The sequence below is a fragment of the Molossus molossus genome, unplaced genomic scaffold, assembly GCF_014108415.1.
Source record: "Molossus molossus isolate mMolMol1 unplaced genomic scaffold, mMolMol1.p scaffold_m16_p_14, whole genome shotgun sequence".
In the NCBI taxonomy this organism is placed as follows: Eukaryota; Metazoa; Chordata; class Mammalia; order Chiroptera; family Molossidae; genus Molossus; species Molossus molossus.
This window is the reverse complement of record NW_023425349.1, coordinates 34,207,580-34,233,357: the sequence shown is the minus strand read 5'-3', so window position 1 is coordinate 34,233,357 and position 25,778 is coordinate 34,207,580. Positions and strand designations below refer to the sequence as shown.

Genomic DNA, 25,778 nt, shown 5'->3' with positions numbered 1-25,778 from the left:
ATAGTCATGATTTGTTTCAGATGGATAGAGGACCCTGTATTAGAAATTAAGATGGGTTTTGCCCTGGACAATTTGGCTCAGAGGTTAGAGTGTCGGCCCATGGACCAAAGGGTTGTGAGTTCAATTCCTGGTGAAGGGCATGTACCTGGTTGCAGGTTCAATCCCTGGCCCCGGTGCGAGAGGCAACCAATCCATATGTCACTTTCACATCAATGTTTTTTTCTCTCTCTCCCTTCCACTATATCTAAAAATCAATGGGAAAATATCCTCAGGTGAGGATTAATAAAAAAGAAGAAATCAAGATGAATTTTTATTCTCTCATAACCAGTTTTACTTATGACCACATAAATAAAACCTTACTTGGCTAATAGAACACCTTATTTGAACTGATAATTTTCAAACTCTATTTCCTTAGAGGAATCTAAGGGCTGCTGCAGGGGGAAAATAGGTGAGCAATTGAATTTTGTCATGGCTTCCTCATTCTAAAGTTCCTGCTTCAAAAAGAGCAGCTTCACATTTGTCTGTTCTGTAAGATTTCAGTTAGGAAACAGAGGACTCTGCTGCTAAGAAATTAAGTTTGAAAAGCACTACAGTAGAGAATAATCAGCCTTGATAATAAAAGTTTAAATTGGCCCTGGCCGGTTTGGCTCAGCGGTTAGAGCATCGGCCTGCGGTCCAGAGAGACCCGGGTTCGGTTCCTGCTAAGGGCACGTACCTCGGTTGCAGTTTGTCCCTGGCCCTGATTGGGTCATGTGGATGGCAGCCACTCAATGTGTCCCTTTCACGTCAATGTTTCTCTCTCTCTCTCTCTTCCTCCCACTCTATCTGAACAAAATATCGAAAAATGTCCTCAGGTGAGGATAAAAAAAAAAAAAGTTTAAATTGAAGACTAATTAATCAATTACTTTATTTCCATGCTATCATATACAGGTCGCCTTTATTCTTGTCAGATATAGACAGATTAATTTCCTCACTCACACAACTTCTCTGCATAACCAAGTAGTTCCAGTGCTGCCCATACTAAATTACATGACTTTTCATTTTTATTTTTACTCTATTACTTAGACTCCGAAAATTCAAAAATGCCTTTTCTTTCTGTACATTTCTCATAAATATATGAATTGTAAACTGTTCTCCATTATTTATTATATGAATATCACATTCCTTTTTCTAAATCCTTTGGATTAAGTGTGTTTTAGAAAATTAGGAAGGTTTATTCAACTTTAAGACCAAAAACTCATATCCACTGTCTTTCTTTTTCTACTGCTGTTTGCATAGCTTTCAGCAGTTGAAACAAAGAAACATTTTCTGGTTCCTCAATGAGGAAGACAATCACAGTTAAGGACTTACAAAGGTGACATAGGTAAATATGCCTTTGATAATATTAGGGACATATATCATTAGACATTAAGCCTAGGCTTATCTTCATAACAGGATGTCTCCCATATACATAGGAAGGTTCAGCTGCTTGTTTACCTACCTTAAGGGCAGTGACAATACTTGACATCTGTAGAGGGGTTTTAACTTTTTAAAATATTTTCACATTACTCACTAACTGTAGCCTCACTACATCCATGAACAATAAGCAAGTTTTTTACCTATTTGACAAACTTACAAATTGAGACACACTAAAGATAAATATCATAAATAAAATCCCACAGAAAAATAATGGCAAAGAGAGGTCTATGACTCATCAAGTCATCAAGTCATATTTACTGAGCATCTGTTATGTAGCCAATACATGCCAGATGTGGTGAGAATCATAAGGATGTATAAGACCTGGGTCCAGGCCTCAAGTGTTTAAGTTCACTTTTGGGGGTAGGGTATCAATATGTGCCAGATACTTTACAAACACAATTTTATTTTAATAGTCACATTCATCTATCTAGGCATAACTTTTCAGGGGCAATGCTATTTCTGTTATACTTGCTGTCTCCCTGAGGAGACAAAATTAAAACACATGACAAGTCCTGTTTCACATGGCAGACTGATCACATGTGAAGAACATATGAAATTAAAAAGAAGATTCCAAAAGCTTCCAGAGAGAAATAAAATAAGGATCAGGAATCAGATAGCATTGGCCTTCTCACCTGCAACAGCCTTCAACAGTCTGCCAAAAAATTATTTGCAGCCTATAATTCTAAATTCAGTGAAATTATCAATAAAATTCAAATGTAAAGAAATTTCCATATGTGCAAACTCAAAAAAATTTACTCATTGCGTATCCTCTCTTAGGAAACTTCTAGCATATACTCAAGAAAACCAGAGTAATTGAAGAGAGAAGATATGGAAGCCAGGAAACATGGGAGCAGTGAAAGGAAGTCCTAGGATGAGAGTTGAATAGCAGGCCTAGAGCACAGCAGTGTAGATTAGAGCAGGCGTATAAAGGGATCTGCTCAGCCTCTCAGCAGAGAGGTGGTATAAATGCCAGGGCAGCTAAGCTAGCAGAGTAGTTGCTATGAATTCCTACATTTGTGAGGTCATTCACGCACTCTTTCCTTCAGAAAGTATGAAATATTATTTGGGGTACTCTGTTCACTTTGGGGCATCCAGTTTAAGAAGGAGACTGACACTTCCTGTTGAAGCCTAATGAAATGACTGTAAAGAAGTATAAACAGAAAATAAATACCTAACCGCCATGACAGAGGATGAGGAACCCTCAGCAGACCTGAGATGTTGATGAGTTTTTGAAAGGCAGTAAGTATACAGATTATACTAATAGATAAACCAGAGTAGTAAAAGCTTCAGTGGAAATACATTCTTCAACAAATGACCCTCTGTACCATCCTATTATACCTACTGCATACATATAGCAGTAAGAAATATATTTACCTTCCAGTCTCAAACAAACTAAGTGCTATCTTCTAATATGGGTGTCATCACTTCAGAGTGAAACCCACTTAATTTAAAAACATTTTTTCATTATTGATTATTACAGGGAGAGGAACAGAGAGATAGAAACATCTATGAGAGAGAAAGAACATCGATTGGCTGCCTCCTGCATGCCCCCTACTGGGGATTTGGCTCACAACCTGGGCATGTGCCCTCACTGGGAATTGAACTAGCAACCTCTTGGTTCATGGGTCAACTCAACCACTGAGCCACACCAGCCAGGCAAAACCCACTTTATTTTATATAATTTCATTTTTTTCCTCCAATTTTTATTTATTTATTTTTGCTACAGATGTTTCGCCTTCCCCCCTACCCCAGACACCCTCCTCCCCACCCCACCCCCAGCATTGTTATCTATGTCATTGGTTATGCATACAAGTTCTTTGGTTCATCTGTCCATCCCCCCCTCACCCCTCTACTCTGAGCTTTGTCAGTCTGAACCATACTCCTTTCTATGTCTCTGGGTCCATTTCATTCATCAGCCCACTTTGTTCATTATATTCCACAAATAAGTGAGATCATTTGGTGTTTGTCTTTCTCTGATTGGCTTATTTTGCTTAGCATAATACTCTCGAGGTCCCTCCATCTCGTCTCAAAGGATAAGAGATCTTTCTTTCTTGCAGCTGCATAGTATTCCATTGTATATATGTACCACAGCTTTTTTATCCACTCATCTATTGATGGACAGTTGGGCTTTATTTTAAATCAAGGGTTCAAGTTTGCCTGCAAGCTCCTTGTTTGACCTAGGGCAAAACCTGTCAAACAACATATACTGCCTACCTATACAGAACTTGTGGTTCCTTCTTTCCATTCAAGGTAGTGGCCTATTGGGGAAACAAACTTAACCAAAGAAAACAACCAACCAAAGTAACAAACTACTCTTTTACTCATATTTTTAGGTTGACTAGAAGGAAATCAGGAGCACAAGAGGAGGATAAAGATGAATAAATAGAATAACTGACCCCAGAAAAAACAAGTTATAATTCAGGGAAGACAAAAGAACTTTCAAACAATTCTTATTACTGTTCTTAGAAGGAATTGCAGCCCTGTCAGTTTGGCTCAGCAGTTAGAGCATCAGCCCGCAGAACAGAGAGTCCCAGGTTCAGTTCCACTAAGGGCACAGTTGCAGTTAGTCCCCTGGCTCTTGTTTGGGTCGTGTGGGTGGCAACCAGTCGATGTGTCTCTCTCACATTGATGTTTCTTTGTCTCTCTTCCTCCCTTTCTCCCTCCCGCTCTATCTGAAGATAAATCCAAAAATGTCCTCAGGTGAGGATTAAAAGAAGAAGAAAAAGGAATTGCATAAATAAAATAAGAATAGTTTCCTGAAAATAAGTAAGGGAAAGCACTCTACAAACAACAACAAAAAAGAATTTTGGAAATTAAAAATTGCTGAAATTAAAAAGCTAATAAAAGGGCTGAAATAAAGAGTCTAAGAACTCTCCTACAACACAAAACAAAAAGACAACGAGATAGAGTATATGAGATAAATACTTTTTAAAATGGAGAGCCAAACTAGGTACCTCCAATTTGTCTACCAGGAGTATCAGAAAGAGAAAATAGAGGGGGTGACATTGTCAAAGAAATAATAATAGAAGAATATTTCCTAGAATTAGAGAAGGATATGAGTTTCAGATTTATAACATTCATTAAATATCATGAAATTTTAGAGCTCCAAGGGTATAGAGAAGTCCATCAAATATTTAATAAGGATAAGAATATGAACAAAAAATGAGAATTTGATTGGCATCAGATTTCTTACCACCATCACTAGGTCCTAGAAACCAGTAGGATTTTACCTTCAAAGTTTTTAGTGAAAATTATTTTGACCTGGAAATCTATACCCAGGCAAACTAAATATCAAGTGAGAAAGCAAACTTAGGACCTTTGGCCTTGCTGGCAATGTCTACCCCAGGTCTTTGCATGGCTTGCTTTTTTATCATCCGATGCCACCTTTTCAAAGAAGCCTTCTCTGCCATCCTATCTAAAGTAGCCACTGCTCCTAATGTTGTAGCACTTTAGGGGAAGAAGTTGGTGTTTCACCCTGAAAATGCCATCCAGATGATCCTGGCCCCTTCCATCCCACCCCGGCACCCACCTTTTCCCTCCCTCTTCTAGCAGGATAAAGTGTGCAGGCCTGGGTGAAGGAGTACCTCCTGGCAACTATGGGAACTAGAGCTACTGTAATAGTGGGTATAGTGCCTGTGAAGAAGAAAACGACAGATTCACTGAAAGTCTGAGACACAAAGTAACTGCTGTAATTCTCTTTCCCTTGAGATAGGCCATGAAGTTAAAAGTCAATATAAATTATTGGTTGAAATGGTTCTCAATTTGATTCTACGACTGGATTTCTAGGTAAAAACTATGGAAAAACTAAAGGTTTTATCCAGAGGAAGCCAAACAAAGCTGCTGTGCTATATGATACTGTTTTCATTGTTTGTCTTTTTTGTCATTTATTGGATTATTAAGTTGAGGTAATGCAAGTAAGTGTGAGTTTGGAATTTATTTCAACTTAAGTGTTGTAGAGTATTACTTTGGGAAAAAAATCAGCATCAAAACATTCTTGCCCAGCTGGCATGGCTGAGTGGATTGAGCATCATCCCATGGACTGAAAGGTCCCGGTTTGATTCCCAGTCAGGGCACAAACCCCGGTTGCGGGCTCAATCCCAGGAGGGAGAGTGCGGGAGGTAGCCTGTCAGTGTTTCTCTCTCACATTGATGTTTTTATCTGTCTCTCCCTTCCTCTCTCTCTAAAAATTAATAAAAACATTTTTAAAAATCCTAATTTTCAAATACTATGGCTTTTTCCATTGAAGATTACTGAATTTTACTTGTTTTATAAATCACATTAGATAATACAGTGCTCTTTGAATACTGTTTGTTAATGATTCAATTTTACTCCTATTTTCATAGGTATTGAGATGGCCAAAAGCCAATCTAGCCCTCATTTATGATGGTCTATCATTTTTCTATTGTTTGCTGTCAGATTAAATAGCAGTATAATATTCTGTAGTTACCATAAACGTAGGTTTATGGTCCATGTAAAAAAACTTAGTGGGAGAGTAATAGAATGCCTGGAGAGTCTGATGCTGAGCTTTTGAGGTAGTGGACAAGTTTGTGATGGAATGATAAATGAATTTTCCTGAACTGACAACAACCCAGATGATGTACTCCCTTTTCCTCCTTTATTTAGTTAAATTGTAGGCAGATTTCTTTTTATCTACAATTTTTAAAATAATTTTTGATGATATGACTTCTCCCTTTGTCCAAGGACCTCCTTCTTTAAAAAAAAAAAAGCTTGTTATTTTGGCATATTTCTAGTAGGGTGCAAAACAAATGTGTACTGGTATCACTGTTATTTTATATTAACTTTATACATATGATTGACTTGGCTTAAGATAGTTTTATGATTTTAGATATTTAGGCCATTTGGTTATATCATTTGTGACAGAATAAGCTAAAGTAATTACTAAACTCTGAATGGAAATAACATGTTCAGGAAAATTAATTGCCTCTGCTTTATTATGTGCTCAAAAATAAATAATTGAAAGTACTCAGCATTGAACTTGGGGTTAAGAGTATTATTATTTTAATTTAATATATTTGTTTATAGAAAGCAAAACAAAGATGGAATGTTGAATAGAAAGAAATTTTAAATTTTTTTAAATACTCTGTATTGCTACTATGTTGGAATTTATCCATTTATGTACTCCAAAAATAAAATTTTAATGAAATAAAAAAATTAAGTAGCTGCCCCCACCAAGATCTTCTTTATGCTATTAAACTGTTTTATTTTTCTCACAGTACTTACCACTAATTAAATTATATTTTCCCATTTCTTAACTCTTCTATTGTCCATCTATCTCTACAGGATTGTAAACTCTCTGAGAGTAAAGATATTGTCTTTTTTCACCACCATATTCTCAGTCCCTAGAAATATGCCTGACACATAATAGAAACTTCATTATTATTTGTTGAATTATTGGAAATAGTGAATAACTGAACTACCAAATTAATGATCCTCTAAGGTAGAAATTTTGTCATATTCATCTCCATACTCTTGGGATTGCCTTGCACAAAATAGTACTCAGAAAATAGCTTTGAATGGTTATTAAATGAAGAAATGTTCTCGAATTAGCTAGGTTCTTATTAGCTCAGCAGTTTTGTTCATGTGGTATTTTTGCCAGGACATTGTTAATGTAGTTAGATATAATACAGACTTGTTTCTTGAAGTTGAAGCAGAAACCCTTCCTGATTTAAATAATTTTTCCCATTTTTGGAAATGTTTCTTAGGGGGAAATCTGGCAGACACCAGAAGCATGTTTAGCAAAGCATCTTCCTGATGAGCCCAGAGCTGAGCTGGAGTTGAATTCCTTTCCCGTGCCCCACTGACCAGAGTTCACAGTGACAGTGCTTTCTGAAACCTCGTCTATTAGGAAGGAGTGTATTGGTGGGGCAAAGAAGCAGAGAGCTAGAAACTGAAATAATGCCAGACATTCAGGATATACTTCTGAGGTAGTGCTATGTAAAACACTATGAAGGGCCAAAGGAACAAGGAGTACTTTCTTTTTACTGCCTGCCCGGGAAGCCTGGGAGCCCCACTGTGACAGCGATGGCCCTAGTTCTTGGTCAGTTTTGTCTAGAGTGACAAAATTGAGTGTCATTTCAGCCTTTACCAGAACCACTTTTTGCGAAATGAGAGGCTATCTGCACTTCTGGGTTCTGACTGACTGGTAATAAACAACCTCTGGGGTTTGTAGCAACAGCCAACTTCTTGTTTCTTCCTATAGAAAGGAAGCAATGTGAAACTCCATCACAATAATAAGAAACAACATCTGCGAAGGCTTAGAGAGCTTCAGGGTGGCAGGAAAAGCTCTAGGAATGAGGAAACAGCAGATTGTGTCCTACCCCTTGCAGGCCTCAAGCTGATGGGGAAACCCTGCCCTCTGGGGCTTGGTCTGATAGCGGTGATTTTCCTTTCTAGTGGCCCAATCTGAGCAGAAAGATCTGGCTCTGAGGGACTCACCATATAACAAAGGAGACATGGCACATCACTGGAAACCATGGGTAGTTCTCAGTTATCCAAGCAATAAGGATGCAGCAGTGTGTTAAAATCACACTATAATCTTCTCCCACAGGTTTGGGGGGTTTGAAATTATTTATTCTAATAGTGTATAATAAATATTTATATTTATAAATGTAATAATTTGTTCTGATCATTTTACCTTCCCTGTTTTTTCCCAATGGAAGTGATGAAGTAGGCCTAGAGAAGTAGCAGGTAGAGAATATAGTCGCCAACTTAATATTGGCCACATAGACTATCCAAAAAGAAGGCAAAGCCAGTACAATTCATCACTGAGGTTTGATTTGCACCACAAGAACAGCCTTGCTTTCACATGACTCATTAAAGAAAACGATGAGGGCCCTGGCTGGTTTGGCTCAGCGGTTAGAGCATCGGCCTGCGGTCCTGAGAGACCCGGGTTTGGTTCCCACTAAGGGCATGTACCTCGGTTGCAGTTTGTCCCCAGTCCTGGTTGGGGTCTTGTGGGTGGCAGCCACTCGATGTGTCCCTTTCACATCGATGTTTCTTTGTCTTCCTCTCTCTCCCTCCCACTCTATCTGAACAAAAATATGGAAAAATATCCTCAGGTGAGGAAAAGAAAGAGAGAGAGAGAGGAAGGAAGGAAGGAAGGAAGGAAGGAAGGAAGGAAGGAAGGAAGGAAGGAAGGAAGGAAGGAAGGAAGGAAGGAAGGAAGGAAGGAAGGAAGAAAGGAATGAGGGAAGTGGGAGTAAGACTGAGAAGGAAGGGCTGTATGGCCTCAGACAGACCTTGATCTCAAAGAGCTGAACTGTTCAGTATGAATCTGCATTAGGCTAGGAATAAAAGCAGATTTTATTCTCTTTTATCTCAATCCTCCTCTGTTTTGTTCTGCATCTATCATCCAACTGTCAAATATTGAATGATTTCAAAGATTTATCACTGTTTTCTTAAAACTTATCTTTATTGTTGACTATATTACAGATGTTCCTCCTTTTTTCCCTATTGACCCCCTCCTCCCCAATCCCGTCCCCCTCCTGCTTTTCCCCACACTGTTGTCTGTGTTCATCGGTTATGCATATATGCATATAAGTTTCTTGGTTTATTTCTTCCCACCTTCCCACCCCCCTTCACTTAGAGGTTTGTCAGTCTAACAACCAATTTGTACTTCTTAATCCCTTCACCTTTTTCACCCATTCCCCCAACCCCCCTCCCATCTGGCAACCAACAAAATGTTCTCTATGAGAATGTTTCTGTTCTGCTTGTTTATTTTGTTTATAGATTCAATTGTTGATAGATATGTATTTACTGCCATTTTGTTGTTCATATATTTGATCTTTTTCTTCAAGAATACTCTTCAAGCCCTGGCTGGTTTGGCTCAGCGGTTAGAGCGTCGGCCTACGGTCCAGAGAGACCCGGGTTCGGTTCCCGCTAAGGGCACGTACCTCGGTTTCAGTTTGTCCCCGGCCCTGGTCGGTCGTGCGGGTGGCAGCCACTCGATGTGTTCCTTTCACGTCGATGTTTCTCTCTCTCTCTGTTCCTCTCTCTCCCTCCCACTCTACCTGAACAAAAAATGGAAAAATGTCCTCGGGTGAGGATAAAAAAAAAGAATACTCTTCAACATTTCATATAATAATGGTGGGTGGTGAACTCCTTTAGCGTTTTCTTCTCTGGGAAACTATTTGTCCATCGATTCTAAATAATAGCTTTGCAGGATAGAGTAATTTTGGTTGTAGGTTCTTCCTTGTCATCACTGTGAATATTTCTTGCCACTCCCTTCTGGCCTGCAAAATTTCTTTTGAGAAGATAGCTGACAGTCTTATGGGAGCTCCCTTGCAGGTAACTAACTGCTTTTCTCTTGCTGCTTCTAAGATTCTGTCTTGAACCTTTTACATTTTGATGATGATGTGTCTTGGTGTGGGTCTCTTGGAGTTCATCTTGTTTAGGACCCTCTGTACTTCCTGGACTTGTATGTCTGTTTCCTTCACCAAGTTAGGGAAGGTTTTTGTCATTATTGTTTCAAACAGGTTTTCAATTTCTTGTTCTCTCTCTTCTCCTTCTGGCACCCCCATGATGCAAATGTTGGTACCCTTGAAGTTGTCCCAGAGCCTCCTTACACTATTCTTATTTTTCTTTATTCTTTTTCCTTTTTGTTGTTCTGATTGGGTGTTTTTTGCTTCCTTATATTCTAAATCGATGGTTTGCTTCTTGGCTTTACCTACTCTACTATTGAATCTCTGTAAATTATTTTTTTATTTCAGTTAGTGCCTCCTTCATTTCTGACTGGTCTTTTTATGCTCTGGAGGCCCTCACTTACTTCATTGAAGTTCTCACTAAGTTCATTGAGCATCCTTATAAGCAGTGTTTAAACTCTGCATCTGTTATATTACTTATCTCCATTTTGTTTAGGTCTTTTCCTGGAGTTTTGTTCTGTTCTTTTATTGGGACATGTTTGTTTCCTCATTTTGGCTGCCTCCCTGTGTTTGTTTCTATGTATTAGGTAGAGTTGCTATGTCTCTTGGGCTTCCTAGGATGGCCTGTTGTTGTAGGTGTCCTTTAGGGTCCAGTGGCACAGCCTCCCTAATCTCTCACCTGGGACCTCAAAGTGCACCCCTCATGTGGACTATATACCCTTCTGTTGTAATTGAGTCTTGATTGCTGTTGGCACATCAATGAAAGAGTTTTACTCAGGCTGGTAAGCTTCAAGGACTGGCTGTGCCCACTATCCACTGACCTCTGACTACCGTGGATGATCAGCTGTACAGGGGCCCACCACACAGAGCAAGGCTTACTTCAGCAAGGCTCTGGTATCCACTGAGTCCATTCCTTGAGTGTGTCACTTGTGGAGGTGGTTGGGTGGTGGTGCTTCGACATAGTCTGCAGCTGTCCATTGGGTGTGCTGGCTCTGGGGCCAGGTCAGCCACTGCCTGTGTTCTACCCAGGGCCACCAGGCATAAGCTACAAAGCAGTCTGCAGATGGCTGCTTCTTGTGCTGGGCTTGGAGGTGCCCAGGCAAAGCCAAGTTGTGAATCAAGCCTGGCTGCTTCTAGTGTCAGGCCTGGGGCCACTTAACCAGAAGTAGGGGGCTCACTGAGACCAGATGCTCCTTGTTTGAAAGAATTTAGGAAAATCTGAAGCAGGATCCAAGACAGGCCATACCTATGGTAAAGCAACTGGTAAAAGCTTGGGTGGGCCTGAAAGTTGGGTGGAGCAGGGCCTCAGGGAATCCCCAGGGTGGAGCAAATAGTGTGAGCCAGGTTTCTGGAGTCCCAGATATGGCTGCCATCTGCCATCCTCATGGGGGAAGGGCTCACCAAAGGAACAAAGGCCTCCAACAGCACGTCTGTCCAGGAGAAAGCTGCCTCTCCAGCCCTTGCCCCAATGCCAAATAACTCAGTTCTTTTGAGCTGCCTCCCCCACACTGGAGCTCAGAGGGAACAAGTCTGAGTAAGTTCATGGGCAGGCCCTTTAAGAGGAACTGCCTGGGGCTCTAGAAGCCTCAACCTCCCTCAGCCTCAGTTCCCACTGGTTTTTACTGCCAGAAGTGATGGGGACTTCTCTTCCTGGCACTGGAACCCTGAGCTGGCAGTCTGGTTTGGGACAGGGACTCCTTACTCCTCAGGGAGGACCTTCCCAGCTGAGGTATTCTCCTGATTTTTATCTGCCACATGTGGGTGGGGGACCAGCCCATCCGCGCCTCTGCCCCTCCTACCAGTCTCTGTGTGGCTTCTTTTTTAATTTCGTAGTTGTAGGACTTCCATTCAGCTTGATTTCAGGTGGTTTTGAATGATGGTTGTTCTGTAGTTTAGTTATAATTTTGATGTGGTTGTGGGAGGAGGTGATACCGCGTTTACCTACGCCGCCATCTTGACCAGAAGTCCCCTTATCACTGTTTTTTTAAATGATAAAGGTATTGTAGCTGTGTGTTTAAATAAGATCCTTTAAAGATATGTATTAAACTGCCCTGGCCATTTTGGCTTAGTGGTTAGAGCGTCGGCCTGCGGTCCAGAGAGACCCGGGTTGGGTGAGGATAAAAAAAAAAGATATGTATTAAACTGTTTACGGATAAAATTATAAAATGTGAGAAATTTGCTTAAAACAAAAAGGAGAGCAGGAGAAGAGGAGGTTTGGATGAAATAAGACTCATCCAATTCATCGACATGAATTGATAATTATTGAAGCTGAGTAATGGGTACATAGGGATTCACTGTGCTGTATATATACCTTAATACATGTTTAAAATTTTTTATAATAAAAAATGATTTTTTATTTCATTTTCTGAGAATGGTTCTAGTTAGACTTGCTTCTCCTGCCTTTCTACTCTTGTCTTCAAAGACTTTCCCATCAGTGAATCAAAGATGAGACCTAATCATCTAGCATGGGGATGGGTGGGTTGTTTTCAGGTAGTCACATTTGGTGACAGAGGATACAAGTTTGAAGATCATTTAGTAGACTTAGAGGTGGTTCACAATAATGTCATACATAGATTTTCTAGAGGTATGAGAGCATATAATGCTGGTAGAATGTAAAATTTTTTAACCATTTTGGAAAACATTTGGTAGTTGTTTTTTTAATTGATTTTTGAGAGAGAGTGGAAATGGGAGAGAGAGGAAACACCGATTGTTCCACTTATTTATGCATTTATCAAACCCACAACCTTGCCATATTAGGACAACAAACTTAGCTACCCTGCCAGGGCCTGTTTGGTAGTTTCTTAAAAAGTTAAATATAAATTTACTTTAGGACCCAGCAATTTCAATCCTAGATATTTACAAAAGAAATAAAAACATAAGTCCATGCAAAGATTTGTATGCAAATGTTCAGTGCAGCTTTGTTTGTAATAGTCAAAAGCTGGAAACAACCCAAATGTCCAATAAAAAGTAAATTATTGAACAAATTGTGTGGTATACATACAAGAATACTACTCAGAAATAAAAAGAAATGAGGAGCCCTGGCCAGTTTGGCTCAGCGGTTAGAGCGTCGGCCTGCGGTCCGGAGAGACCCGGGTTCGGTTCCCGCTACGGGCATGTACTTCGGTTGCACTTTGTCCCCGGCCCTGGTTGGTCGTGCGTGTGGCAGCCACTCGATGTGTCCCTTCACGTCGATGTTTCTCTGTCTCTCTCTCCCTTCCTCTCTCTCCCTCCCACTCTATCTGTACAAAAATGGAAAAATATCCTCGGGTGAGGATAAAAAAAAAAAAAAAAAAAGAAATGAGGAATTGGTAGATGCAAAAACATGGATGAAACCCAAAATAATTATAGTGATTGAAAGAAGTCAGACCAAAAAAGAATATATACTATATTATTCTATTTACATAATTTAAAAATATTTTTTCAGTTTTATTAAGATATAATTGACATATAACATTGTGTAAGTTTAAGATGTACCACATAATGATTTGATATATGTATATAGTGTGAAATGATAACCATAATAGGTTAGTTAACACATTGATGACCTCACAAAGTTACAATTTTTTATGGTAAAACTTTTAAGATCTACTCTCTTAACAACTTTCAAATATACAATGATTGTTATCTATAGTCACCATACTGTATATTACATCCCCAACACTTATAAATGGAAGTTTGTACCCTTTGACTACCTTCACGCATTCCCATTCAACCACTTCTGGCCTCTGGCAGCCACCAATCTGCTCTCTGTTTTGATAAGTTTATATTTTTTAGATTTCATATATAAGTGAAATGATACAGTAATTATCTTTGATTTATTTCACTTAGCAGAATAACTTCAAGGTTCATCCACATTGTCACAAATAGCAGAATTTTCTTCTCTTATGGCTGAATAATATTTCATTGTAAATATGTATAATACCACATTTTCTTTATTCATTTGTTGATAGACACTTAGGTTGTTTGCATGTCTTAGCTATTGTAAGTAATGCTTCAGTGAACATTGGGATGTAAATATCTCTTAAAGATAGTGATTTAATTTCCTTTGGATATACACCCAAAAGTGGAATTGCTGTTTTATGCCAATACCATGCTGTTTTGATTACTACAGCTTTATAGTATAGTTTGAAATCAGAAAGTTGTGATTTGCCCAGCTCTGTCCTTCTTTGTCAAGATTGCTTTGACTATTTTGGGTCTTTTATGGTTTCACACAAATTTTAGGATCATTTTTCTATTTCTTAAAAAAAAATCCATTGGAATCTTGATAGGGATTTCCTTGAATCTTTAGATAGGTTTGGGTAGTATGGACATTTTAACAATGTTAACTCTTCTGATACATGAACATAAGATATCTTTCCATTTATTTGTGTTTTCTTTAATTTCTTTTATTAGTGTCTAAATCCCACTTGATCATGGTGTATGATTCTTTTAATGTGCTGTTAAATTTGGTTTGCTACTATTTTGTTGAGAAGCTTTACATCTATGTTCATCAGGAACATTGGCCTGATGAACATTTTTTCTTGTAGTATTCTTTTTTTAAAAATGTTTTTATTGATTTTTTAGAGAGTGGAAGGGAGAGAAAGAAATATCGATGTGAGAGAGAAACATAGATCAGCTGTCTCCTGCATACTCCCTACCGGGGATCAAGCCTGCAACCCGGGAAAGTGCCCTGACCTGGAGGGAATCAAACCAGGACCTCTTAGTCCATGGGATGATACTCAATCCACTGAGCCACACGGGCTGGTCTCTTGTAGTGTTCTTGTCTGGGTTTTGTACCAGGGTAATGCTGGCCTTGTAAAAGGAGTTCTGGAGTATTATCTCCTCTCCCCCAAAGTTCTTTTCTAAACATAGTTCTCAAATTTATCTTATTTCTTTGCTTCCTTGTCTCCATTCTTTCTCTCTCAACTTAATGGCAAGAAAATTGCAATGATCTGGAACAATAATCTTGGGTAAAAAGGTATCATCTTTAATCTCAATTGGGCCTCGTGTGCTTAAGAGCTTAATCTTATCTCTTCCTCTTTAGTTTCTAAAAAAAAAAATAGGCTTTTCAGTCCTTTGATGACCCAAATTTCTCCCTATTTTTTTCATTTCTGCTTATAAATTGGCCAGTTATTTCCCTAGTTAAATTCTTTCTTCTAATACCTTGTCAAAGGCAGTCAACACGCACTAATATTCTAATCCTTTCTAACCACCTACCTTAGAGCTATGTAGGCTCAGCAGGCACATGGTCTGTCTTCAAGTTTTACCAAATTCTTAACTGTTAATATGATTGCCATATTTTCAGCCTTTTGTATCAGTTTCTTACCATCAACCCATCCCCAACTGCTAAGCCAATGCCACACAGTTTAGACTTTTGTTCAAGCACCATATAATTTCAATAATGGAGGGATTAAAAGGTTGGGTTCTGGCCTCCCTGATGTGGTTCAGTGGTTGAGCATCGACCCATGCAACAAGAGGACACCAGTTTGAATCCTGATCAGGGCACATGCCCAGGTTGTGGGCCAAATCCCCAGTGGGGGGCATGCAGGAGGCGACCAATCGATGTTCTCTCTCATCAATGTTTCTGTCTCTCCCTCTCCCTTCCTCTCTTTCTAAAAATAAAAAAGAAAAAAAAATTAACTTTAAAAATAAACAAATAAATAAAATAAAAGGTTTGGTTCTGGAACTGGTTCAAACCAGTCTCTCCTGGTTAGTAGTAAAATGCCTTTAGGCAAAATACTTTCCCCACTCTTGATATCAAGTTCCTCATCTATTATTAAAAGAGCAGTATTATAAATATTAAATTAAGTAATATATGTAAAGTACTTAGCACAGTTCCTGACACTTGATATTTAATATATTTTAGTTATCATATCCCTTCAAAATCCCAAGGATAGCTGCTGTTGGGCTGTCTTTTCTGTCCTGTGTACTACTGCCTAGAGCCTATAAACAACAGCAACCCCCTCGCCCCCACCACCCACACACGCACACACGCCCCTTCAAGAAGAGAGAGAAGCTTTGGTGAGAGATAGGCTCCAAAAGGCAGAACTGAAGTAGTATATGCCTTGGATAGAATGTTAAGTTAATCATTTTTCTTTCCCCCTAGATTTTCCTGTTTTTAGGCAGCATGTGTTTTATCCTAGCAATTGGGCATGGCATTTGGGAGAGCAAGAAAGGCTACTACTTCCAGAGTTTTCTACCACGGAAAGAATATGTCTCTTCATCAGTTGTCTCTGCCATCTTCATATTCTGGTCCTACTTCATTATTCTCAACACCCTGGTGCCTATTTCACTCTATGTCAGGTAGGCTTCTTTGATCACTTTGGCTTACAGGTAGAGGAACTGAGAACATAATTCCTGATTAATTCCCCAGCCAGAATGTGAACTTTTAGAAAGCACAGACTGTGTGCTCTTTAACCCACTACTTTCCACAGTGCCTGGTGTATAAAACACTCTGAGAAATATCTGGAGATTGCATAAATGTTTTCCACATCCAGAATACTATGCTAGATATGTGTGGGTTAAACAAAAAAGAAAATTGTCCTGCCCTCAAGTAGCTTATAATGTAAGTGACTAAATAAGACATACAAGCACATGAAATCATTAGAAAAAATACACACAAATTTTGTGATGCTAAAGCATAAGCCAGGCAGCCCCTAATTTATCAATGAGCTAGAGTCCAAACATTCATTTGTAAATCAGTTCATCAGAACTCAGAATGCAGTTTCCCAAGAAACAACGTGGAAAATGGAAGGTAGGTGTAATTGTGACCTAAGTTTTGCTTCCTAATAGTTGGAGAATAGAAGAAGAAGGATGTTTCTTCCCCCCTTTCATTAGCACTATGAACAAAAATTGAAATAGGTAAAATAAGTCTTTACTCTGATTTCCTTTTTCTATTTTCAACATTTCCTCTCACATATGCACATTCCAAACACATTTTCTCATCCTTCTTTCCAGGTTTCCTAAACCCTGCACTGTGGCATTCCAACCTGAATAGCACTCTACATACCTAAATGATCTTGTTAATTTAACAAATATTTGTTGAGCACTTACTATGAGCCAAGCACTGTATTAGATGCTAGAGAAAGAAAAATTAATAATAAGGTAGCCCTTTCTCTAAATAAGCTTACAGCATAGCCATGGTAACTGATACTTAAATAAATAATTATGGTACAATATAAAAACTACGTAATAGAAATATATGTGAATGCATGAAATAAATGAGGAGCCTTTCTGCCTAGAAAGGCTTAGGTGTTTACAGAAAAAAGATAATAAACTCATAATTGAGAAAAGAGTACACTTCACCAAGCAGAAAATAGGAAAAGACTATTACAAGCAGGAAGATCAGCATATGCAAAGGTTTGGAGGTTTTTTTGAAGGTTTTTTTAAAGCTTGATCTGGTCATAGAACAACCTAGAGTGAGATGTTAGATGGTAGTTTAGGACCAATCCAGGAGAGCTTTAAATATCAAGCCAAAGAGTTTGAATTTTATCCTAAAAGCAGCAAAGATCTTTATAAGGAAAGAAATAATGTGATTAAATGTTTTGGTTTAGAGACGTTGCTATTGTGGTATGGAGAAGGAAGGGAGGGCACGACAAATGAGGAGAGTCAAGCACCTCCTCCCTCAACTCAAACAAAAAAGTCCATGTTGCTCAATGTACCTATCCCAGACAGGTTACTAATGAAGCAATCTAAACGAACACATTAAGTATGAATGTTAATAGGAAGAAGACCCCTTTAAAAGTCTTCACTGTTTTAAAATGAAGGCGCTTTATGTTAACCATAAAGAATCTATAAGGCATGTTGTTTGGAACAGAAGAGGAATGTGACAAAGGTAGTAGGGGAAAGTAGGATGAAATGAAAAGGAGGCTATTAGGGGCAGAAGCTTCCCCACAGGTAGGCTCTGCCTGGACATTTATCAGAGATCAGTTCCTGTAAGCTGCTGCTGATTTTCACTGATCCTCCCCTTCTTTTGAATCAAAGAAGCTCTTAGTGTTTCAAGTTTCTCTTTCTCCCCCACCAATGGATTTACATGACAGCAGCTATAATCATCTAATTAAGCCTGGGCTGCTTTTTATAAGTTAGCTCTTAATTCTATTTGGCCTTGCATTACCACAGAAGTTCAAAATTTGTGACTTTTCCTAGATATGTTTTGGAAGAAGAAAGAGTGAAAGGGGAAATGCCTTGGCAAAGGTAATCAAGTCTGTCTGGATCCAGATGGTAATGCCTTGTGTGATAATGGTCAAAGTCAGAATTATAATGGGTTAGCTGGTAGCAAGGGTCCTATGATACAAGATTGATTGTTGATTCCCAGAGAAGATACTCTGATATGATTTTCAGATGCTGGCCCTACCCTACCACAAGACTGGTAAGGAAACTAGGATAATGTATTTGTCCTGCTCTGACCCAGGACCTTTTTTTTTTCTTTCTCCTTAGTGTTGAGATAATAAGATTGGGCAACAGTTTCTATATCAACTGGGATCAGAAGATGTTTTATGCACCAAAGAACACACCAGCACAGGTTCGCACCACTACCCTTAATGAGGAGCTCGGCCAGGTCAAATACGTGTTCTCTGACAAAACAGGGACCCTGACTCAGAACATAATGATTTTCAACAAGTGTTCTATTAATGGGACACTATATGGTATGTATGTCTTCCTGCTTTTCCTGAGTACTGGAGAACTACTTTGCAAATTGTTTTTAAGAATAAGCAAGCTTGCCCTGGCCGGTTTGGCTCAGCGGTTAGAGCATCAGCCTGCGGTCCCAAAAGACCTGGGTTCGGTTTCCGCTAAGGGCGCAGACCTCTGTTGCAGTTTGTCCCCGGCCCTGGTTGGTCGTGTGGGTGGCAGCCACTCGATGTGTCCCTTTCACGTTGATATCTCTCTCTGTCTCTCTCTCTCTCTCTCTGTGTCTCTCTCTCTCTCCCTCCCTCCCACTCTACCTGAACAAAAAATGGAAAAATGTCCTCGGGTGAGGATAAAAAAAAAGAAGAAGAATCAAGCTCTAAATCTATGTGCCTCTGAAATTCACATTTGCCTCTTATTCTCATAGCCTTCTCTATTCACTAGGCAAAAATCACTTAGCCCATCCAGTTCTATTCAAAAAGTATTTATTTAGTACCTTGTAGATACAATCCATCATGTTAGACATTGTAAATACCAAGATATATAAACTTAATCTCTGTCCTCAAGGAATTTCTAATGTCTTGGGAATGTCAGTTCACTCATATTAAATGAGATGGAGCAACCAGCATATTATGAAGCTGCTGATTTCCTGATTCTCCCTCAGAGCAATAAACAGTTTTGAGAGAAGCCGTCAAAGTGTAGTCAGACTTTGCTTAGTATCTCCCATACCCAATTCCTCATTTATTTCATGCCTTAAGCTTGTTTTTGTGATAGTGTTAAGGCCTTGTATGTGTGAACATTCATGCCCAGTGAACTAACTAGCAGAGGAGGGCAATCACATCTAAAAAGCTAGAGCACGTGGATGGTCTTCTGAGATGATGAAAAGGCTTTGAAACTAAGGAGATGTGGTAGGTGCACAACACTGTGAATGCACTAAATGCCCCTGAATTGTACACTTTAAAATAGTTAATTGTATGTTATATGAATTTCAATTTTAAAAAATAATTTAATTTTTTAAGCTAGCCCTGGCCACTTTGGCTCAGTGGTTAGAGCGTCAGCCCATGGACCAATGAGTCGCGTGTTCAGTTCCAGTCAAGGATACATACCTCAGCTGTGGTTTGTACCAACTCTGGTCGGGTCGTGCGGGAGGCAACCAGTCGATGTGGCTCTATCACATCGATGTTTCTCTCTCTCTCCCTCCCTCCCACTCTATCTGATAATAAGTAGAAAAATATCCTCAGGTGAGGAATTTTTTAAAAAGCTAGAGCACTCTAATATTTCCTGTTAACCCTGCCAAACAAAGTTTGTTTGGGGATGAATTTATTTGGATGAGGATCTTATTCTCTGGCTTATCATAAGACCTTACCATACACTGGGTAAAGTTGAAAAAGGTCATGGGTGTTTCTGTGCTTGGCCTCAGACTGTCTTCTACCCCCCCATTCTGTCCGTACTATCCACTGGCCTAGAATCCTAAATATTCTAGCCCTATTTTCACATCTCTTCTAGGTAACTTTTCTGATTGGAGGGCTTCCTGAGATATGAAGTCCCTCAGTGACTAACCTACAGTCTCACCTCACTCTCACTTAAGGGAGAAGAGTTGGGACCCACACATATGCCTTCTCACCACTGTCTTTGGGAAAGAAGCTTACTGTAGCACTGAGGGCTAGGTAGCCTGAGAGGATTTGAGGCAGCTTGACTGCAAGTCTAGGATGATAGAATCAAAAGAAAAAAAACCTTTTAAACCCTCCTTTAAATGACCACATAACCCAGTAATTTCATTCCTAGGTATATACCAAAAAAAATTGAAACAGGATTCAAATAAATAGACATATGTTGTTGTTCATTGCAGTCCTATGCACAATAGCCCAATAGTAGAAACAACTCATGTGCACATCAACAGATGAATGCATAAACAAATTCAGTATATCCATACAACGGGATATTGCTCAGTCATAAAAAGTAATGAAGTCAACAATTTTTTTAAAAAGTAATGAAGTTCCAATGCATGCTACAACATGGATGGTCTTGAAAACATTATGCTAAATGAAATAAGCCAGACACAAAAGGAAACATTGTATGATCCTATTTATATGTAATATCAAGAATAGGCACATTTATAGAAACAGAAAGTACATTAGGTTCCCAAAGGCTGGGAATAGGGATGACTGGGGAGTTTCTGTTTCGGATGCTGAAAAAGTTTTGGAAATATAATGGAGATTGTTGCACAACATTGTGAATGTAACTAATGTCACTGAATTGTACACTAAAAATGTTTCAAATGACAAATTTTGTTTTACATATATATATTTGTTTACTTCAATAAAAAAATGTTGCCCTGGCCAGTTTGGTTCAGCGGTTAGAGCGTTGGCCCACAGACCAGAGAGTCTCCGGCTTGGTGCCCGCTAAGGGCTCGCGCCTTGGTTGTAATTTGTCCCCAGCCCCAGTTGGGGTCGTGTGGGTGGCAACCACTTGATGTGTCTCTGTCACGTCAATGTTTTTTACTCTCTCTCCATCCCACTCTATCTGAAGATAAATGTAAAAAAAAAAAAAAATGTCCTCAGGTGAGGATAAAAAAAAAAACAATGTTAAACCTTTCTTTAAGACCCTTGTCAAGGCTTTGCTGTTTACTTACCAACAGGTGTTGTCTATGACAAGAATGGACAGAAGGTGGAAGTCTCTGAGGTGAGTGATTTCAGCTCCCTGTGAAATGCATATGGAAGCTGAGTGAGGCCATGCTGCACAGCAGCATCTGAACACAACCTAGGACTCCCTTAGTCCCTGAAATATTAAAGCTTTTATTGGCCCCATAATATCAGAAAGCATTGTATAAATGACCTATGTTTATTTGAGGAGATTTGGGTCTGTGTTTTAAAATGAAAATGGCTTTATTGTGGGGTTTTTTTTTCTGTTTAAAAATATAATCTGTGCTCACTATAAAAAAAAAAAATCCAAACAATACAGAAATGTATGAAAAGAAAGTTAAAATATTTTAATCCTGTTTAAATAACCAATGTAAAATATGTTTTCCCTATGTATATATACACATACATATACATCTAGATATGATAGATAGATTAGGAAGGAAGGAAGGAAGGAAGGAAGGAAGGAAGGAAGGAAGGAAGGAAGGAAGGAAGGAAGGAAGGAAGGAAGAAGAGAGAAGAGAAAAAGAAAGAAAGAGGAGGGAGAAAAGAATCATAGTACACATGCTATTTTCAGCCTCTTTAAAAAAAAATTTTTTTAGCCCTGGCCGGTTTGGCTCAGCGGTTAGAGCGTCGGCCTGCGGTCCTGAGAGACCCGGGTTCGGTTCCCGCTAAGGGCACGTACCTCGGTTGCAGTTTGTCCCCGGCCCTGGTCGGTTGTGCGGGTGGCAACCACTCAATGTGTTCCTTTCACATTGATGTTTCTCTCTCTCTCTGTTCCTCTCTCTCCCACTCTACCTGAACAAAAAATGAAAAAATGTCCTCGGGTGAAGATAAAAAAAAAAAAAAATTTTTTTAAACTTATCTTTATTGTTGAATGTATTACAGATGTCCTCTCTTTTTTTCCCCATTGACCCCCTCCTCCCCAATCCTGCCCCCATCCTGCCTTCCTCACACTATTGTCTGTGTCCATTTGTTATGCATATATGCATAGAAATTCTTTGATTTATCTCATCCTGCCCTCCATCCCACTTTCCTTTGAGGTTCATAGGTCAAACAACCAATTTGTACTTCTTAATTCCTTCATCTTTTTCACCCATTCCCCCCGCCTCCTCCCATATGGCAAGCAACAAAAAGTTCTCTGTATCTGGGAGTCTGTTTCTGTTCTGCTTGCTCATTTTGTTTGTAGATTCAGTTGTTGATAGAGATGTATTAATAGCCATTTTATTGTTCATATTTCTGTTCTCCTTCAAGAAAATCTTTCAACATTTCATATAATACTGTTTTGGTGGTGATGAACTCCTTTAGCTTTTTCTTGTCTGGGAAACTCTTTTTTTTTTTTTTTAAATCTTCACCAGAGGACATTTTTTCGTTTTTTGTTCAGATAGAGTGGGAGGGAGAGAGAGAGAAACATCGACGTGAAAGGGACACATCGAGAGGTTGCCACCCTCACGACCCAACCAGGGCCAGGGACAAACTGCAACCGAGGTACATGCCCTTAGCGGGAACCGAACCTGGGTCTCTCTGGACCGCAGGCCGACGCTCTAACCACTGTGCAAAACCGGCCAGGGTTGGGAAACTCTTGATATGTCCATCGATTCTAAATGCTTGCTTTGCAGGATAGTGTAATCTTGGTTATAGGTCGTTGCTTTTCATCACCTTGAATATCTCTTGCCACTACTTTCTGGCCTTCAAAGTTTCCTTTGAGAAATCAGCTGACAGTCTTATGGGAGCTCCTTTGTAGGTAACTACCTGCTTTTCTCTTGCTGCTTTTAAGATTCTCTCTTTGTCTTTTACCCTTAGCATTTTGATGATGATGTGTCTTGGTGTGGACTTCTTTGGTTTCATCTTGTTTGGGACTCTCTGTGCTTCCTGGACTTTTATGTCTATTTCCTTCACCAATTTAGGGAAGTTTTCTGTCATCATTTTTTCAAATAAGTTTTCAATTTCTTACTTTCTTCTTTCCTTCTGGCACCCCTATGAAGTGAGTGTTGACACCCCTGAAGTTGTCCCAGAGGCTCCTGACACTATCCTCATTTTTTCAGATTCTTTTTTCTTTTTGCTGATATGACTGGGTGTTTTTTCCTTCCTTATATTCCAAATCGATGGTTTGTTTCTTGGCTTTACCTACTCTATTATTGATTCCCTGTAAATTATTCTTTATTTCAGTTAGTGCATTCTTCATTTCTGATGGCGCTTTTTTATATTGTTGATGTTCTAAGTTCCTCGGAGTTCTCTTTAGTTCCTTGAAGGTCTCACTAAGTTCCTTGAGCACCTTTATAACCAGTGTTTTGAACTCTGTATCTGATTGATTGCTTATTTCCATTTTATTTAGTTCTTTTCCTGGAGCTTTGTTCTTTTCTTTCATTTGGGATATGTTTCTTTGTCTCCTCATTTTGGCTGTTTCCCTGTGTTTGTATCTATGTATTAGGTAGAGTTGCTAGGTCTCTTAGGCTTCACAGAGTGGACTATTATTGTAGGTGTCCTGTAGTATCCAGTGGCACAGCCTCCCTGATCACCTCAGCCCTCGAAGTACGCCACTAGTGTGAACTGTACAACCTTCTGTTGTAATTGAGTCTTGATTGCTGTTGGCATAGGAATGGGAGGGATTTACTTAGGCTGATCAGCTGCAAGGACTGGCTGTGCCCACTGACCACTAACCACTGGCCTCTGACTATGTAGGAGGATCAGCTGTGCAACAGCCCACCACACAGAGCAAGACTTACTTCAGCAAGGTTCCACTCATTGAGCATGTCACTTGTGGAGGTGGTTGGGTGGTGGTGTTTCAACATGGTCTGAAGCTGTCCATTGGGTGTGCTGGCTCTGGGGAAAGGTCAGCCACTGCCTGTGTTTATCCAGAGCCACCAGGCATAAACTACAAAGTGATCTGCTGATGGCTGCTGCTTGTGCTGGGCTTGGAGGTGCCCAGGCAAAGCCAAGTTGTGAACCAAGCCTGACTGCTTCTAGTGCCAGGCCTAGGGCCACTTAACCAGAGGTAGGGGGCTCACTGAGACCAGATGCTCCTTGTTTGAGAGAATTTAGGAAAATCTGAAGCAGGATCCAAGACAGGCCAATCCTATGGTAAAGCCTTTGGAAACAGCTTGGGTGGGCCCGAAAGTTGGGTGGGGCAGGGCCTCAGAGAATCACCAGGGCAGGGCAAACAGTGTAAACCAGGTTGCTGGAGTCCCAGATATGGTGGCCTCTGCCCTGGGGAAAGGCTCACCAAAGGAACAAAGGCCTCCAACAGCAAGTCTGTCCAGGAGAAAGCTGCCTCTCCAGCGCTCGCCCCGAGGCCAAACAACTGTTCTTCCCTGTGTGTCTCTGGTGCCTTTCAAGTTGCCTCCCCTCCAAGCTTACAGGGAGCATTTCAGAGTACATCCGTGTGCGGGCCCTTTAAGAGGAACTGTCTGGGACTCCAAAAGCTTCAGTCTCCCTCAGCCTCAGTTCCCACTGGTTTTACAGCCAGAAGTTATAGGGATTTCTCTTCCTGGCACTAGAACCCTGAGCTGGTAGCCTGGTGTGGAAGGGGGACCCCTCATTCCTCAGGGAGGACCTTCCCAGCCGAGGTGTCCCTCCTGATTTTTATCTGCCACATGTGGGTGTGGGACCAGCCTGTCCGTACCTCTGTCCCTCCTACCAGTCTCCATGTGGCTTCTTTAATTTTGTAGTTGTAGGACTTCCAGTCAGCTTGATTTCAGGCACTTCTGAAGGATGTTTGTTCTGTAGTTTAGTTGTAATTTTGATGTGGTTGTGGGAGGAGGTGAGTATCACGTTTACCTACACCACCATTATGACCGGAAGTTCTATTTTCAGCCTCTTTTTATTCACTTGAGACTATATTGTGGTCCTCTTTCCATGTTAGTAAATTAAAGTCTGCATCATCATTCTGAATGAGTGTTGTATCCAACTGTACTGATGACATACCTTAATTTAACTAGAACCTATTTTTATTCAATTTTCTTTTGCTATTATAAATAGCATTGTGGTAAGCACCCTGGTGCATACATTTTTGTCTCCTCTTCTGATTATTATTTCCTTAGAATAAAATCTTAGAAGTGAAATTGGTTGGTGAAAGGGCACATTTTTTATGCATTTAATATTACCATATTGCCCTCTAGATAGATTGCATCAAAATAAAATCCCACCAGCCCTGGCCGCTTTGGCTCAGTGGTTGGAGCGTTGGCCTGTGGACCAGAGAGTCCCAGGTTCAGTTCCCATTAGGTTCACATACCAAAAAAATAATAATAATAAAATAAAATCCCACCAAAGATATATGAGAATTCCTTTTCCCCCTACCTTTGTCAATACTGGGTCTTAACAATATTTTAGTCTTTAGAAAGTTAACTGGTGAAAAATGACATCTTATTTAATTTACCTTCTTTTGATTACTAACCAGATTGAATCATTTTTATATGCTTATGTTCCTTCCCCTTCCCGATCACTTTATTGACCATTTATACTTATTTTGTGAACTGCCTGTTCATATTCTTTGCCTTTTTTTTAAAGTTAAAAGTGTTCTTTATATAATAAAAATAACAACTCTTCCCTTTGTCTGCTAGTTCCAATATATTCTCCATGCTGCTACCAGATGACTTTCTCGGATACAAATCCAATTATGTCACTTCCAGCAGAAAATTGTTGTGACTCCCTATTGCATGTAAGATGCTAAAGTAGGATCAGCCTCATGCCTGCCTCT

At 39.7% G+C, this 25,778-nt stretch overlaps 1 protein-coding gene and 1 pseudogene across 1 annotated transcript in view; both read left to right on the top strand.

Moving 5' to 3' along the window:
• The window catches only part of LOC118630078 (phospholipid-transporting ATPase FetA-like), an 85,199-nt gene that overhangs the window by 33,613 nt on the left and 25,808 nt on the right, over positions 1 to 25,778 (top strand). Inside the window, exons 11-13 of the mRNA XM_036261775.1 lie at positions 15,925 to 16,121; positions 18,255 to 18,463; positions 21,082 to 21,125. Of these exons, the coding sequence (XP_036117668.1) occupies positions 15,925 to 16,121; positions 18,255 to 18,463; positions 21,082 to 21,125 (450 nt within the window). The remainder of the gene's footprint in view (positions 1 to 15,924; positions 16,122 to 18,254; positions 18,464 to 21,081; positions 21,126 to 25,778) is intronic.
• LOC118629936 lies at positions 1,749 to 5,367 on the top strand (annotated as a pseudogene).